This window comes from Tenebrio molitor, chromosome 3, assembly GCF_963966145.1.
Source record: "Tenebrio molitor chromosome 3, icTenMoli1.1, whole genome shotgun sequence".
Taxonomy (NCBI): Eukaryota; Metazoa; Arthropoda; class Insecta; order Coleoptera; family Tenebrionidae; genus Tenebrio; species Tenebrio molitor.
The window spans coordinates 26145372-26164179 of record NC_091048.1 but is presented as its reverse complement, the minus strand read 5'-3'; the positions used below and the strand labels follow the sequence as shown (position 1 = coordinate 26164179).

At 36.5% G+C, this 18808-nt stretch overlaps 1 protein-coding gene across 1 annotated transcript; it reads left to right on the top strand.

Annotated features, from left to right (window-relative positions):
- The first annotated feature begins 8564 nt into the window (after nt 1–8564).
- Nucleotides 8565–9685, top strand: Osi7 (Osiris 7). Its single transcript, XM_069042363.1, has one exon. The coding sequence runs from the start codon at nt 8605–8607 to the stop codon at nt 9475–9477; it is 873 nt and encodes a 290-aa protein (XP_068898464.1). The 5' UTR covers nt 8565–8604; the 3' UTR covers nt 9478–9685.
- Nucleotides 9686–18808: the final 9123 nt, after the last annotated feature.

The following is an 18808-nucleotide window of genomic DNA, read 5'->3' as shown; positions in this document are numbered from 1 at the left end:
TTCGGACGCTGACCGTGGCGCCATCTCTTGGGTCTGTTTAGTAAGTTAGCAACGAAACCGACAAAACCGATAATTGTCCTGTTGTCATAAACTATGTACATAAGTTTGTATTGCAAATACATAGTAAATTTCTAGTTTTGTCGGCAAGCTACATATTTGAAAAAGGTTGATACAAAATAAATTTATAATTTTTCCAATGATGTCTTTTTCTTTGTAGTAGGTACGTACGGTTGCCTAAAAAATATAATATGCTCTGCCAAAAAATGCCTCGGCTGCGCCTCGGCCAGTAAAGTCAGACACGGGCAGTTTTTGGGCTTGATACACAAATAACTATTTACCCGTGGGATTACAAGAATCGCTGCGCGCGTGTGCGTAAACATCCCACTTAGGGCTTTATACGCATGTTATCTAGATCATGCTCTACGTTAATAATATAATACTTCAAAGTGTTTTACATTAATTAATCTCTTGGTGAAAGATCTTGATTAACCATTCGAAACCATTTTATCAAAATTTGTGCGACAACTTTATAACAAATTTTTTAATGGAAAAGCTGTGTTTATTAGCTTTATTAACTGTAACTAGATTGGCTAAACGTGTGAGAACAGTTAATCTAATAAACAACTGTAACAAACACCGGCTGCAATAAAGCTTCGAACTGTAGTTTCCAGTTTCTCTCTTCCAAAGCATTTAGCATTTCTCGTTAGTTTTTCGTTTTGTAACAAATTCGTACACTGTGATAGACGCATTCGCACATCTCTGATCAGAAAATCCCTAAGGCGCGATTCCCTCCTGCAGAAGTGTCAGTAGATGGCAAGTGTCTAAATCCGTCTAAGTTATTTTTAATACGAGACGTTCCATTATTTCCCTGTTCGGGTAATAAATTACCGGCGGCGTAATCCTTTTTGCTTTCAATTTTTCCATGTCGCAAAAAGCGTTGCCTTGGGAACCTTAATCAAATATCTCCCATCAGCTCCATCAAACTTTTTACATAACGCAGCAACAAAATTTGATCGCGTCGGGGGTTCAGACAAATCGCCCAAAAATAAAAATCTACCCCGTCACCTGAAAAATGTCACGAGAGCAATAAAAATCCATCCCCGTCTGAAATTCGAAGCGAAACTTGTAATTAGCGCACTTCGCTACTTATTTAACGAGCCAAATTGCAGCGAATTTTTCACGTCTTCCTCCCCTGTCAAATTAGGTAACAAAAATTACGTTCCGACGGGGTAAGTTTTTCGATTAATTAAAACGGCGCTAACCGGATATTGATCGATCTGTTTGTGACACCCGGTTATTTATTTCCGGTGATTTTCGGTGTCGGGGCTTCCCCGCTTTCCTCCTGCGGTCAATTAGCGCAGTGAAATTCGTGTCGTTTTCAAAAACAAATAGAACACGCGGGTCCGTTTTCATGCTAATGACGAGCTCGGATGCAACTCTTGGTTTCGTTTCTGCTCGAGGCCGCTCTTTTTGCCGATTAACAGTTATCCAACTATCCTGGGAACCGCTGTCGCTTTTAGTGGCCCAAGTCGCAATTAGCCATCAAGAAAAGAAGACGCCGATGGCTCAGCCAGGTCGAAGGTAAAACTCTTCACCGTGAAGAATACGGCCTGGATTTCCAAATGGCACCGATAATTTCATGGTGGGAAGAGCTAATAAAGTCCTGCGATTATGTATTTCTGGTCTAATTGCACGCCGGCCGAAACTGTAATTGGGAGTTTTCTATTTTTAAATGGTTTCATAAGGACATGCCACTTTCAGGATGTAATGGAATAAATACGATATTTGCATGAGGTTCTCGTCAGCTTAAAATGTGATCGCATTCTGATCCGTTGATGTCACCGGCAGAGGTCCCGTTTTGAAATTATTTCAGAGATGGAAACAGATTCGTATTATTCGGAGTTGAATGGTCGCACAGATATTATGAAAACTTTCCTAATCTACACTTTTTCTCTGGGTTTTGTTTGCCACCGAAATAAGTGTAAATAGAACACGCAGAGAATTCACAAAAAATTAAGAATGGAAGTCGAAGCAAAAACACAATTGAATGAGGTGTTGTTAATTTTTTTTTATGTATGAATTTTGCAATTAGGTAACACCTACGAGCAAAGAGTGGAAATGGCGTCTTAATTGTATTGATTCATTCTTATTTACCTTTATTTATGTACTCATTGTAGGTAAAGTCCATTTTTTTAATTATAGTCCGATGTATCAATTAAAAAGCAGAACAACTGTTAATTGTTGTCTATTTTCAACATAATGTAAAACAAGCCATCGAATTCTTGTACGTATTGTATTAAACGTGTCCCACTATCCATCTCGCTTTAGCATGTGCGATTAGAGCAAGACGCGAGTTCTACGTTTATTAGTATTACATTAGCGACGTCAAATTTTTAGGTTAGGTTTTAACTACTTTATTTGTGATAATTTTGTTTAATTTTGTTTGAAATGTATGATGCCAACGAAAAGCTACGCAGCAAGTGGACAGATTCATTTGGAGAATTTGTAATTGCAAAAATAATATTGGAATTGCGCGGAAACTTACAAGAGTGGTAGTTAACGTGTAAGGGGGTAAACTAATTCATGGTGTTGCCGAGACAAAATCTAGGAAGAAAGAAAGACAATCTAAACGTGGTTGTTTAGTGTTGTTTTCAACAATTTTTAATATATGTGACCTATTAGTTGATAAATAGTTGTCAAAAGAGTTTGAAGGGAGCGGTTTTTTGAAAGACAGAATGAAAACGGAGGAATGAATTTGCAGAAAAACGAAGAAAGCACGAAAGAACACAATTCAAAGTCTCAAAAATTGAAATTTGTAATGATATTTATCTCATTTTGCCTACATAAATTTTCAAATATTGGTAGCATCATGCGCTGCTGTCAAATGTCAAAAGCAGACGCAGGTCATGTCGACTTCTTTACTCGGACTAACCTCATCGGACTATAATTAAAAAATGGACTATATTTAAAAACAAATAAATAATACAAGAATAAAATAATTCAGAAAATATTATTTACCGATTTTCTTGTACTTATTAGAGCCTCGATTATTATTATTGATTTCATGCAATTTTTGTATAAATACTACGTCGATTTTTCTGGATGAATTTTCTATCTATTTCAGTAATAGAAAACTCACTTTACAAGATCCGGGATTTTCCAGACCAATAAACTAATTCGTCGTGTTCAATCTCGTGTTCAGCGTCTGATGGGTTTTCCTAAGTGAACTTTCATCAAGTAAAATGACTATAACAAAACCTTCAGGATTTGGTTTGATAATGAATAATTTAAACAAACATTTTAGTATCATTATTATGTCAGAATGTTCGCATGAAACAGTAACAATTTTTACGTTCAAGACATGAACATTTAAATTAAGATGTTTGCCCTACATAATATTTTTCTCAATAATCTCGTTATCGTTTTCCTAATTGGACTTTCATTAACCAAAATTGCTGCAATTAATGACAAAAACCGACATCGGGCGTTCATTTAAATTTATCCTCAAAGCAGGCGTTGTGAACGCACCATGGATTACAGATCGCGGATCAGCTGTTTAAATCTAACCTCACTTTTCGCGTCGTTTGTGTTTTTACTCTGCGGGCGAGTGGTGCGTTCACAATCGACTCTTCAGCGCCAACTTTAAGCATACATTTAAATGAGCTAACCCTGTCAGTTCAAGTTTTCTGTTTTATCACAAATACCACTGAAGTATTTTTTTCAATTAGCGTGAGCAAAAGTAGGTAACATACTTGTTAATACTCCTTTACTTAATTACGGTGGATAAAACAATTGTGTTTGTCGATTTTCACACAGTATTAGAAATCCATTAAAGGTAAAGATGTTCTGGTTGGAACTTGACACAGTTCTAGAACCCCAAGAAGACTAACTAGAACAACAGCGAATTAAAAAAAAAAAATAGTTTGTGTTTTTACGTTATCCAACTGATTGTTTTCCAGTTGCAGATTTAAAAACTTGTACAGGAAAAAGTATTGTGTTTATTTTATGTTAAGTGAGATGCCGAACAATGTGGGCTCTCCCTGTTGGCCAAAATGCGAATTATTAATGGGCGATATAGTTCTGTAGCGACTTTTTGACACCATTACATACAAATACCTTAGAAACGTCGTGTAAACTACAGTTAGACTTAGAATTAATAACGCATTTGGTATGTGAGTGTGTTGATTATTTGACATGGTTTTACTTTTACTGCCCGCACACGGCCAAAATAAGAATCAAGAGAAGCGCTAATTCCGAAAAGATGCAAATTATCCTAACGTTTTGCTTAAATAAACTAGTTTCAGTTTTCATCGGACCAACTTTTACTCTCACGCCTCCTCGGGCACGGTTCATCGCCATCACCGCCCGTTCCAGGACGTGGAGGAGAAACGAGGCCGCGCGAACCCCAAAGTACAATGGTCGTTAGCGGTCAAGATCCTTGCAACGACTGTAGAAAAGAAAGCACGCGACTTTTCACTGATGCGCACATATCCGGTACAGGTAAATAAAGTAAAAGTGACTATGACAAGAGAATTCATCTGACCCACTTCGGAATCGCTCGGGTGTCCTGGATAGGACGAGAGTTTCATCATCTTTCGATAAATTGTTAATTGTGGCCGGTTTTTTGCCGATCGTCTGCACGACGATCCGCTTTTTATGAATTGGTTCAAGCTAGACCAAGATTTTGCTTTCTAACGGCAAAAAGTTGATCCGAACATTTAAACGACGCAACAGAGCGAGATTATGCAAGAGGATGCAATCCAGATGTGTTCGAGCGGACGCAGATTGGGACGAATTGGTGGAGGTTTGTGTTGTGGGGCACGCTTGGCGGTGCGTGAGGAGCAGCGAGAGTGAAGTTGACGAACAGAAAGGGAGACATCAGCCACGAGAGGCAATATCGATAATAAATTATTCTGTCGAATAAAAAATAACAAGGCAACAAAAGAATACAGGCTGATTTACGTAGCCCGTTCCTTAGATTTCCCAAAATCGTATTAATACGAAAATTGGTAGCCGAGTATCATCCACTGCTCCAAGTTCAAATAAAATATTTTCAAAATGACGACACTTTCGGAAATGCCGGAAATCGACACCATCCAGCCGTTTTGGCGTAATTTCTATTTTTTGAATAAAATATATTTTTTTTATTTTATTTGAATTTTTATTCAAAAATCGCATGCAATAGACAGTAAATAACAACAAAATAATAAAAAATAAGCAAATTAACAAACAAATATTTTCAATGAAAACGGTGCACACATTTTTGTTAATTTGCTTGTTTTTCATTATTTTGTTGTTATCTAGTACTTATTGCAATGCTATTTTTGAATAAAAATTCAAATAAAAATTGCGTGAAAAAAAAAGAATATTTTATTCAAAAAATAGAAAATATGCCAAAACGGCTGGAAATAGGCATACACAATGTTAATAAAAGTTGCCTTAAAATTAAATTCTACACTTATATCTAGTATGAGAAATGAGTTGCTATTTAAAAAAATGAAGTTTTCGACATTTTTTGGTTATCAATTTTGAAAAATTGCAGTAGGCGTATGAAACATAAATAAAACGTCGTTAATAGCGCAAAAAATCGTCCAAATCTTTGGAAATTCAGTAAAAAAAATTCAATTAATTATTTCCAATGGTTCGGGAGTTATACATTTTTTAATGAAGCTCTGCAACCCCGCTTTTTAGCAAAAAAAATGACAGGTCAAAAAGGATGACAGATAAGTGTTAACAGAAGGATGTTCTAAAGTCAAAAATGAACGTAGAATCCAAATATGAAATCAAAATGGGACCTTTCCATTTAAAAAAACAAAGTGGGCGTCGATTTCCGGCATTTCCGGAAGTGTCGCCATTTTGAAAATATTTTATTTGAACTTGGAGCAGTGGATGATAGTCGACTACCAATTTTTATATTATGTAATACGATTTTGGAAAATCAGAAAGTTTCTAAGGAACGGGCTACATGAATCACCCTGTATATTAAAGAAAATATTCCCTAATTTAATTTTTCAAGTTTACGTGTATTTAGTACATTTATTTTTTTATTCGGATCTTAACGTGCCAAAGCTTCTTTATGACATATGTTCAATTGAAAAGTTGATCGAATTGGCTTAATTCTTTTTTCCTCTTTCCGTGATTCTTTTCATTGTTTATAACATGTGTTATTCTTACCCTCCAAATTATTTGAAATTTCAAGTACTGTTCTTTTGTGAAATGCTCATCGTATTCAGTTTTCTGTCTTTTCTTTTTTGTGGAGTTTTTTTTTTGACTTCATCGAACTAAACTCTTTGTTACTTCTTTAAATTTTTCACATATTGCGACTTTTATTTTTTTTTCTTCATTCGTTCAATTTCTTCAACTAAATTTATAGTTATTCGTCTATTTTTGTCCCAATAATTTCAGCTCTATATTTTTTCTTGAAATTAATTTATTTTTCTTGAAGATTCTAATTAGATACGTTTAATAGTTTTTGCATATCGTAATGAAAGTAGTACATACTTTATTGCATCATTTTATTCCATCTCTTTGGAGACGATTGTCAAAGCGTACTAGCGTACCCACTTTTTTTTTACTTTTCATAAATCCTTTCAGGCCAAATTTCTTAACTTATCACAATATGCTACGCCCTGGTTAATCAAACTGCAAATTCAATAAAAAAAGTATGACTTTCATAACTACATAGTTGTATAATAAACTATTTTCTCCCTGTTTTTTTTTTAAATTCATTTATTTTTCATAATGGTCCTCTCTTCATTCTCTCATTTGTTTTCTTCCCAATTACTTAGCATTCCCTTGTTTTCTTTCCTACTCTTCACCCGCTTCTTTTTCCTTATTTTGATTGATTTATTCTCTCTATTTTATTCTTATACATTTGTTATCTCTTTTTATACTCTATTCACATCTTGATTATTTTTCACACATTTTTTTTCTTCTTAATCTTCATTTTTACATCTGAACTTGTAAATCTGTCTCTGTTTTTTGATTCTAATAGTTCTTTAAAAATATTTTATATTTCGTACTTTTCTTAAATTCTAATTTTTTTCGTTGTTCTCATTTGGTACTTATTTTTTCTTTACCCTTGTCTACACAAATTTATTTTTTCTTCGCACGTTATTCTTGTTCTTTACATTTCTTTTCTTTTTAGGCATATTTTCCTTTTTTTTAAGCTTCATTCTTGTCATCTCTCTATGATTATTTTCGCTTCTTGGGCCTTTTGTTTCGTCTTTTTATTTATATTTTTGTTTCCGCCTATTATTTTCATTCTTTTCAAACACTTTGTACTAGCTCTTCTTGGATTTTTGCTTTTTACATTTTCATTTCTTTAGTCTTCTAAGCATCATATGATAAATCGTTTCCATTTCATACATTTTCGATTCTTGTATATTTTGTTTTATTATTATTATTTATTTTTTTTATTTTTTCTCTTTTCACAATTGTTTCACTCTTTGGCACTATTCTTCCTCACATTTCGCTGTTTTATTCTTTGCATCCCCCTTTGTTCGTTTTTTTAATATTAATTTAATTGTTTTAAGCTTCTTTAACATCTTGTTAATTCTCTCATCTCTTACATTAATTTTATTCTTTCCTTTCCTTATAGTGTATGTTTTTGTATTTTTTATTAATGTTTTATTGTTTTCCACACTTCCCATGTGTTAACGTTTTCCAAGTGATGCCGCTGCAATCGTCGATGTGATGGTGCTGATGTTTCGTTAACCATGCTCCTAGCTTCTTCCAAAGGCACTTCTTCAGTTATTTTCTTAGATTCCTTTATTTCCTAACTTTTTCTTCTTTATATTTCGTAATTTTTTTATTCATTTTTTATTTTCCTTATCCCTCTTTATTAGTAAATCAAAATCTCTTGTTCTTTTCTGTTGAGGGATTGTTTTTGGTTTCTCTTTTCTTCACTTTTTTAATATTATCTTCTTCTGTTTCCCTTTTTCTTTTTAATGCTTGTTTTCAAATTACCCTTTACTTAATTTATTCATCATCGTTATTATTCTTGATTACTCATCTATAAATTCATCAATGTTTTTTCCCTTCTCATCTTGATCTGACCTTATTTAGACCAACAAGAAACGTATCGCTTGGTCTCAAGATGGATAAACTAGCGGTACTAGATTTTTTCAAATTTGAGTTAGAACAGTGTGTTGCATCCGCATGAGCGAGAGTGAATCTGTTGCAGATACCGGTACTAGGAGCGCAATGTGAACTATCTGAACTAGATCGTGTACAATGGAAGAAGCTTGAGCATTGTCCTGGTGGACACCTCTGAAGTGTACCGGGTCAAAGACTACTCTCTTTGACCCGTGCGTGACCCAGTCCGCCCTCGGTTTCCGGTGCTGGACATCAGGAACATGCACTGTGTAATTGAAGGTGCTGCGAAGCGCATAGAGCCCCAGACACTAGGTGCATATCGCACATATCCAAAACGAGGTTAGTCGCGACTATGAGAAAGCGGTCCAAGATATCGCCCCGCGGCCGTCATTATAGTCTCCGGACCCAAATTGTGCTAAGACTCGTCGCGGAGGAGGGATACGACTCATATATACCAGCGTGGCATCTCCACGACATCACACACCGATAACGCTCCGGTAGACCATCATGTCTCAGATCGCCCTCCTGTTGTTGTGTGTCGCGATAGCGTCGGCCCTTCCGGCCCAAGAAGAACCGCGCGGCTCCAGAAACGCGGTCCAAACCGAAAACGACCTCCTCGACTCCATCTACAGCGACTGCCTCCGCAAGGACTCCGCCTCGTGCCTCAAGTACAAGCTGTTCTCCTTCGTGGACAAGATGCTGGGACACAAGGACACCATCACGGTGACCGAGGGAGTGCAAATCATCAAGACCGGGGGCGACTCGGACGGCGCCCCGCGGGCCCTCAACGGCGACGAGACCATCGAGAGCCTCATCATGAGCCGCATCCAGTCCTTCCTCGAGTCGCACACCATCAAGGTCGACTTGAAGGGCGCGGACATCGTCAACGCCGTCACCTCCACCGCCCGGTCCTTCAACGACGTCGTCGACGGCCTCTCCGAAGACAACTCCGTCGAGACCGAGGAAGGGCGAGGCAAGAAGAAGAAGGCGCAGAAGATTCTCGGACCCTTGATGGCCGCCGCCGCTCTCAAGGCCGCGGTCCTCGGGAAGCTGGCCCTCGCCGGCATCGCCCTCATCGCCGGCAAGGCCCTCCTCATCGGCAAGATCGCTCTGGTGCTGTCCGCCATCATCGGCCTGAAGAAGCTTCTGGGGAGCGGCGGCAAGCACGTGACCTACGAGGTGGTGTCCCACCCGCAGCATTCGACCAGCCATGTCAGCAGCCACGAGACGGTGTACGGCGGTAGCGGCGGCGGCGGCGGCAGCTACGGCGGCGGAGACGTCGGCGGGGGGTACTCTTCGTCCGGACACGGCGGCTGGGGCCGCTCCCTCGACGCCCAACAGCTCGCCTACAGGGGCCACCCCCAAGCCAGTCAGCAGTAATTCCGGTCGAGTCGGTCCTGTACCTGCAAATTCTCAGCGAGCCTCTAGTTCCCCCGGGCCCGGCCCGCGTACCTTTATTTATGTATTTATTCAATATTTATTAGTCTATCGACGAGCAAAGACTAAGATACCATATCGTCTAGTTTCTAGATGCCTAGAGTTAAGTCTAAATGTTTATTTTTATCAAGTCAATAAAGCAATAAACGCACTTCTCGGAGTTTCATTCGAATCTGTGCCGGAATTTCTCCGAGCCGAGTTCAAGGGCTACTTAAGTCAAGGCTGCGCACCTGCTGCATGTTAATGCCGAGGTCCAGGTCGATCGGTGATTTATTTAAGTAGGTAGAGGCGAGTTTCAAACGGGAAGCCAGATGATGCGGTGCCTTCGGGGACGATGACACCGCCGCATCGCTCGCTCTACTCCGTTCCTCCAGATCCTCCACCTAACTGGGCCGGATCCACCGGCACGATTTTGTGCGCAATTCATAGCCAGGATGCGTTACCGTAATGAACAATGTCTCACGTTTGTGCCACCTTGTCAACCGTATTCTTTAATTTGCGTACCAGTTAACAGCGTTATTATGGGATTATGCAGATTCCGGGGATCGGGATCGTGGGGATTGTTTACTGTACGTGTTCCGCAAACAGGAATGTTTAATTGAAACGTGCGCCGTTAATCCACGAACGCCAGAAAAACGGTTATCGGTTCGAATTATTGCCGGATTTTAACGAGCCTCTCTCTTTATCGCTTGCTTTTCAGATAAATAGAAAGTTGCTGTCATTACCGATAATTTGGAGAGGTGAGCCAGCCCAAAGCTGATAACTTATTTTTGGAGAAGAGGTGAGACGTGTCCGGGAATTAATGTCAAACTTTAAGAACACTGGCGGAAGCGACAAGAGTTTAATATAAAACCCGCTAAAATAAAACTGAGAGTCGTGCTCGGTAATCACAATTAAAATGAGGATTTTTTGGTACGACTGTTGGCGAATTTTGTACAGTTCGTTTGACAATAATTGGAGTGGATAATGCGCACGACTGAAACATTTTCGATAAGTTTGCGTTCAACTCTATGATTCTGGAAGAAAAGTGCGTTTCGTTTAATGTAAATTTGATGATCGAAATCTACATTTTTCAAAATTGAATTCTTTCAACGAGACATGAAAGGTTATTAAATCCGACAGACAGTTTTAAATTAGTTCCACCATGTCTCAGATGTACATACATGAGTGTTCACTGGTGTGTGGAGACCCTTAAAAATACCGGAGAAATTACGGAGTGGATTCGTTTACCTCTGACTACAATAAAAATTAATACCAAGCAATTTTGGAAAACAAATCAAATTTTTAAAAATCACGTGATGATAATGCAGTCGAGTAACAATTTGGCAATAAAATAAATGCGATCGATAATTTTATGGATTTTGGTTCCAAGTGGTTCTTTCAGCAACCCCCATTTTGAAAAAAAATCTGACACCTTTGTAAATCTTGATTTTTGAAAAGTGTACAAACATGATTGCTTCAGTTTTTGTTAAAACATTATTTTCACTGAACCTTGACTAAACATGACATATTTTGTGAAACTGTTCTTTTGGTTCAAACGAAATTCTGGGCTGGGAAGGCGTTGGAAACCGTCAATTGTTTTACTTTTTTAACGTGTAAATTGACAGTTGTAATTAGAGCATGTTGACAGCTAACCTGAAATTTATAAACAAAAAATCTTTCTTTTTTTTCCTTACTTTGCAATGTTTTACATTAAAAATAGAATAACTAACGATTCCTATTCTCGAAGCAAATATCTAAAGGCACCCTTTGCTGAAAACAAACATATTCAATTATGTACCGATTAAACATAACCAATTGTGATTTGTGGTCAAACGGCGGGAAATTCAAACTTTACACTGTGCCAAATGGTTTACTTTTTTCAAGGTCTACTCAGCCCAGGTTTCAGGAACGCATGACACATTGTCGGTAGTTCGCGGTTTCGCTCACCCTGCTCAATATTTAACTTCGCTGCTCGGGCCCCTTAAGTGACAGTGTGATAATGCTTTGGAGTCTTACTTTTGAAAATCTAATCTAGATAACCTTGAAAGAATTTTGGAAATCGGTCCGATGGTTCTTTAGTTTATCCCGAACATGCAAACATACGTACAAGCAATACATACATATAGAGATTAATGATTTAGTGCTACGAAAAATGATACCTACTATAGTTTTAGACTCGCACTGAATATACTTCGAAAAACATTTTCAAAAAATGTTTTCACTTAAATCAACGAATACAGGGTGCGTCCTAAAAAACACCGCAAGCCATATTTCCGTTATTTATGGCTTAATTTAAATAAAGCAAAAACTGGAATAAATCATTTTAAAAACACTATAGGCAGTATGTAGACAATTTTTCTTTCAAAAAGTCATTCAAGGTCAGATGATAGTCAACTTTATTTTTTCAAATAGCTTGGTATATTTTTTTATTCTGATTTTGAAAGAGATTATTTTTCTGAATCTAACGATATGCCACATGTTAGAATAAATAAATAAATAAAATAGCATTATTGGAAATTTTTTGTTCGAAAAAATCAAGTATACTATGGAAAACAGTCCTAAACGCAATATTTATTACACGTTCTGTCATATTATTTTTTTTATCTTCAGAAAGTATTGTTATTGCGTTTAGGATTGTTTTCCATAGAATATCTGATTTTTTTCGAAGAAAAAATTTTCAATAATGCTATTTTATTTATTTTCGCGGTTACTGGTAAATGCAATCTAACATGTGGCATATCGTTGGATTCAGAAAAATAATCTCTTTCAAAATCGGAATAAAAAATATACTAAGCTATTTGAAAAAACAAAGTTGACATTCATCTGACCACTAATGACTTTTTGGAAAATAATAAATCTATATTGTGCTTATAGTGTTTTTAAATTAATTTATTACAGTTTTTGTCTTATTTAAATCTAGCCATAAATAACGGAGATATAGCTTGCGGCGTTTTTTAGGACGCACCCTGTATAAGCACGTTTTCAAACATTTTTCTAAAAATCCATAAATATTCAGTAAGAGTGAAGCTGATTCTTTATAGGATCCCTAATGGTAAGATCCTCTACTACCATTAAACATTGGGAACGATATAATTAAACATTTTTTTTAACTTTCAAAATTTTTATTTTTATTGAAAAAATTCTAGGAAAATTCTTCTTCGCTATTTTTTTATCTCCATATTTCAAGTACTACTTTCTTATCCTAGTTTAATTATTTGTATCTTCTTTTAATAATTTTCCCTTACAATATTACATCTAACGTTTCTTATTTCTTTAAATTATTTTTCACTGTATCACCTATACCTATTCGCTTTTTAAAATATTCTACAGTTGCGGCCACGAAATTTTGGCCGTCACTTGTCATTCCATTGACATGAGACGTAAAACGTCCCTTAAATATTCGTAAATGTTACAAGACATTTTGACGCTGACTGAATTCCATGAAAACAGGGATATTAGCTACACTTTATTGAAATAGGATATTGGTGGCATGTTCGCAACTATTAGAACGAAGTATGACAAAGACAAATTTTTGGACTTCAATTCCAAAAGTCAATCACAATGAGTTAATGACAATAAAGCATGGACTACATCAAATTTTTTTTAATTGACGGCCAAAATTTCGTGACCGCAATTGTACATACAAAATTTGCAGTGTTCTTTATTATAAATTATTGTAAATTAATTGACTTACATATTTACGAAATTTATTGTTTTAGTTTTATTTTAGTATCTTTATCATTTCATTTTCATATATTCCAATCATTCTTGTTCTTCCTATGTCACAATTCCGACAGCTAGGTCAACATATCCATAATTAACATTATCTCCTTCATAGTTACACAATTTTTATTGTCTTCCTCATATGTATTTTTCTCTTCTTCTTTTTATAAAGAAATGTCCCAGATATTATTTATGATGCATTGTTTTTCCGTTTGACACAGATACACATTTGTCTTTTTTATCCTCCATTTTCTTATGATTTTCTTTGCTCGATTCAAATTTACTTTTATATAAATCTGTTTCATTTTATATACCTATGTACATCTTATTCCTTCCATCAACATATTCTTGTATTACATTATTAGGCGTCCCGCCTTTGTTTGTCCAAGATCTTTTCTCCTTGTCTCCCCATTGACCTTTTTATCTTATTTACTTTTCTATTTCTCTTAACAAAAACATTCTTCCAAGTATCTACAAGTACACTCGCTTTGGTTCTTCTTTCTTCTTCATTTGCGATTCTTTATATCTCCCACAGGCCTATTACTTTTTGTGATCGATGACATAAATAACTGCTTTTAATAACTGTTACAAAGGAACAAAATAGCAACGAAACTGAATTATTATTACAAATACTTAAAAATGAATTATTTCGGTCTTTCTCTTGATGTACTTCTCTCAATTACTTCAAATTTCAAATTTGAGAACTTTGACACAGTGTTCTGACGCCAAAGTTCTCAATTTCCTCTTTCTCTAGCCACGATCTTCGGAGCAATGCTTGCCTTCTGCAGATTGTTCACACCGCAGATTTTTTATAATGGTTCCAAGTGGGTCAATGGTGGGGTCACCCATTGTTCCTCCCATTCCGTGAAGATGTCACCACGTATACTCAACACCAGAAACGTGAATTACCTACCTTCCCAATTAAATGACTGCTGATTACTACCAGAAACATTTCATTACTGGATTCACTCTACTTTAGCCAATCAGCACAATTAGCAAAACCCGAATTTGCGCTAATGACATCAACTTTATTTTCATGTTCCAATTCGATATGTGATTCACATAATCAGTCGATAGCCGACATGGCACGTTAAGCTACATCCACACTGACACCATTTCCGGCGCCCTCTAGGATAAAAACGACGCAACCAAATCTAACTGGTGCGTTGCTCAATTAATCCAATTGTACGAATTTGCATAAAGGGGAAAGTGTTGTGTTAGTGTAAATTCGTAACTTTCATTAAGCAGCGAGTCTGAACTAGCCGCGCGCCTGATTGGTCGTCGGCGTTTTTTGTCGATAATCAATCGACTGGCAGAGTGTCTCCACTAATCGGTAGAAAATCGTCTTAATGATCATTCCCGATGGCACTTTCTTCGACCGGTCACAATCTGATTCGTTTTTATTTAGACCTTGACCCAATGCGTCTCGATATTTGCGAAAACTGCGATTTATCGATGGTATTTAGTTCACACACACCTGTCAGTTCAATTGTTATTCCGAATTCCATTAATAGTTTCGGAATTAATTTGGTGTAAAATTGCAAGGCGCGGAACGCGCGGAATAATAATTTTCTGGAGAATTAGAGATGGATATCACGTTACGTAACAAATTGTATCTGAATTAATTAAGTTAGGAGTTATGGGAAAATTTCAGCGGCCCTCCACTCCTGAAAAACTAGATACGTTGGTATTTCATTTGGTTGAGATGGAATCTAGAAAAGGTGATAAAATCAGGACAAGTAAAAATAAATTTTAAATGTTTTGTCTGTTTAGCTGGAAATAATCTTACAGCTAGGTTGCAAATTATTTATTATATTTAAATGAGCTCCTTCAGAAGGGAATCATGATTCATTGGAACAAAACAATACACACCCACATGAATTGTCACAAATATAATTGTGCTACTTCCTGATACAGGCTGTCCCAAAATTGGAAAATATCGGGTGTTCAATTAAATTTATCCTCAAGGTTGGCGTTGAAGAGTCGATTGTGAACGCACCACGGATTACAGACCAGCTGTTTAAAGCCAACCTCAGTTTTTGCGTTGTTTGTGTTTTTACTCGGCACAAGGTGCGTTCACAATCAAGTGTGCTGTTCCTTATCTCTTTCACCTCCTTCAAATGTTGTTTTGTTTCCTTACTTTTCCTCCAGTTCTAGAATTCTTCTTTTAAATACATACTTATTAAATCTTCAATTTGGAATATAAAAAAATCATCTTCACTTGGTGTTTTTGTATCTATTAAAAAAAACCAAAAGATTTCAAAGTTTTTAAGAAATGTGTATAATTATTTTTGTATAATTTAAAATGTCTAGAATTTAATTTTTATCTTGCGATTCCATTTTTCCCAATTCCAGCATGTACGTCATGAAGTGAATTTATAATGAGAGTTTGTTATTCTGTATTAAAAATCACGCATATCTCGCTTTGATAATTGTTTCATTAATAAATTTTTTAACGATCCTTCAATTAAATTTTTATCCTCTACCTTCTCCGGCACTAATTAATAATTAATTAGAAAACAAATTCATTAAAATTCCCTCTGTGATTCTTTCCCTCCGATTTTCGCCGTTACAATTACACCAGTGCGGAGTTTCCCTCGTCCTCCTCGCCTTCGGTGCTTTTGCCTCGGCGTCATCAAGTTTTCATAATTTCCAAACTCAAGAAAAAGTAATTTCACAGGCCAATTGCTAGGAGTAGACGTAAAAAATGTATAATGTGGAGAAAATTGAGAAAAATCGGTGTCTGTAGAGAGTTAATTATAAAATTGGAGGCGGCCCGCCGACGGACCGCTCGCGGGCCGCCGCCGCCTGACCCCATATTTCCGCCATTGCGCCGATTTATCATTTTGGAAGCTTAGTCATTCCGCATAGCGGTAAAGGAAACAATGAACGAAAGTTATGTTAATTCATATTCATGGATTAATTAATGACTAAGAGCGAATTCCTAGCGGTTTCTGATCTCGGTCCGGCCCTGTGCGCCCCGACCAAATAGTACTTCGGTTATTGTCCTGACCCAGTGACCGCTTTCTTCGGCCCAACACCCCGAGCCCGCTCTTCGGCACCAGCGGCGGTCGTCTTTTCGGCCCCCGACCATGCGGCCAAACGACAAATAACGCCGCAGATCTGAATTACTTTCGAATGTGCTTACGCATCGGAGAAAGTTTACAACTTGCGGATCCGTCTTTACACATGAATTACCATCGAATCAGAAGCGGGATTATTGCTGGCGTGACAAAACGGACGCACCCTGGAGGACTTTCTAGCGGACGTTTCGGGTCAAAGGACACGGCGCGGGGGCTGTTGGGGATGCTTCAGGTGGGGAACTGCAAACCACCGGGTTTAATCCATTTTCGGGAAAGCTGACGACGACAAAAGTGATTTATTAGAAAAATTATAAAATGACTCGCGGTGGGAGTCGAGGAGCAGACTTGGACTAGTTTCATCATTAATCACGTCCTGATAATGCGGAGTTGGCTGAAGAAACGCCAAAAATTTTACAAACTTGATGGCAAAACAGGGACTGAATAAAGACGTGCATTAAGAAAAGAAACATTGTATTCTAGGGGAGTCATTGTTTGATACTTGGAGTATCAAACTTAAGAGATATTTATATGTATAGTAGCGCGGGAAGACGATGTTCCCGCATGAGCGCATTTTTTTTAAAGCACGAGCGACGAAGGAGCGAGTGCCTTTAATTAATGCGCGAATGAGGGGAAGATGTCTTCACCCAAGTGGCTCGTACAATATTTTTTGTACGAACATTAAATAAAATTTTTGTTTTAATACATTAAACATAAACGAACATAAAACCAAGCAGGCAGTGACCTTTAGTTATTAGAAACAATTCCTTCACTGGACATTTCAATTTTTGCAATAATTTGTGAGTTTTGTTGCATTTGTGTTGTATTTTATGTAGGATTTGTAGAAACAATTTTCAGCGATTACAAATATTTCCCTAATTTTTAATGGAGGAAAATCCAGGGAAGTTGTATTTTATGAACTAAATTTTATTATTATTAAGACCGATTATTTTTTAAATGCCTTAAAAGGCCAGTGTTTTTTGCATTTTTTACATTCGAGTCGATCGGGAAACACTCGTTACTGAGTGAGCTTTGGATGTTGGAAACGTCGCTTCAAGGCTATGAGCATAAAAGTGTTACTTCTGGACCAGAGTGTTTGGCACAGGGAAAAATTACCGAAAAACGACCAAAAAAGGATATGAAACAACCAAAAAGGAACTAAAATCCTTCAAAAATCACTATAGAGATTCTGTGGGCTAACCGTTTGCTTCTGATTACATATACATACATCTAAATTTTCATTCATTTTCTGTAAACTTTTTATAATACTTAGGTCTTATACAGGGTGTAATCGAATTACACGGAATAATTTTAACCACGAGCTACTGGCTTCATGTAGAACTTGGAAAAAATATTTAAAAAATTCTGTCAAAAAATAAATTGACATTTAATTTTTGAGGTACAATTTTTTATATGTAGTTGCTTTTAGTCTTCTACGTTGTCCCACAACCTCGTAGGTAAAATTTCAGCACATTTTTACACCCTGTATTTTACTAAATCCCTTTTATTACAAGTACTGTCGCGAGCAATAAATTTTGGTCGTCAATGTCATTTCAAAATTTGGTTAGATTGTCATAAATTTAAAAAAATTCCCTGCCTGATTATGCCCACGTCAACAGTGTCAAAAAATTGAGAAAAAAATGACAATTAATGTCATACAACATGATGATAGGTTATGATATTTACGACTGTTTTACAATAGAGCATTTTCGATTGCGTCAAAGGATGACCTTGACGATCAAAATTTATTGCTTGCGACTGTACATATTTTATTTTTTCGATAATTAATTAAATAATCTTTAAATTCTTTAGTACTTAATAGTAGTTAATGTCATTAAGATGGCAACTGGGCGAAGCACAAGAAGACCTACTTTAAATGATATACAGGGTGTTTTTGAAATGCGTGCACAAATTTTAACCCCGAGCTACTGGCTTCATGTAGAACTCGGAAAAAATATCTAAAAAATTCTATGTCAAAAAATAAAATGACATTTATTTTTTGAGCTACAATTTTTTTAAATTGCTTTTAGTCTTCTATGTTGTCAAACAACCTCGTAGGTAAAATTTCGGCACATTTTAAAAATACACCCTGTATCTCATATCTTATAAAACGTACACCAATGCGGTTTCCTTGTTTTAAAGCATGTTTCCTATAGGTTACTACGCATTGGCGTACATTTTATAAAACATTTTGAGAAAATTGTATTTAAATTTTATAAAGTATATTGCTGAAACGGTAATAGAAAAACTTTTATGGGTAGAAAAGTGTCATTTTCTTCCTCGGGCATGAAACTTCTTCATCAAGTGGTAATAATACGCTTTCCTCCCTTGTCACACAAATAACCGCCGGATGACCACCTATACGTCTGTTTGTATGTAATGATGACTTAGTAAATTTATGGTAAAGTGCTAGATAGTGAAAACAAAGAAGTAAATACTAGTGGACGTTAAATAACTAGAAAGTGTTTAAAATGCTAAATAATATTATA

Bases quoted from the DNA above. Each gene is read 5' to 3' on its own strand.
- Osi7 (XM_069042363.1), top strand. From the start codon at position 8,605: ATGTCTCAGATCGCCCTCCTGTTGTTGTGTGTCGCGATAGCGTCGGCC.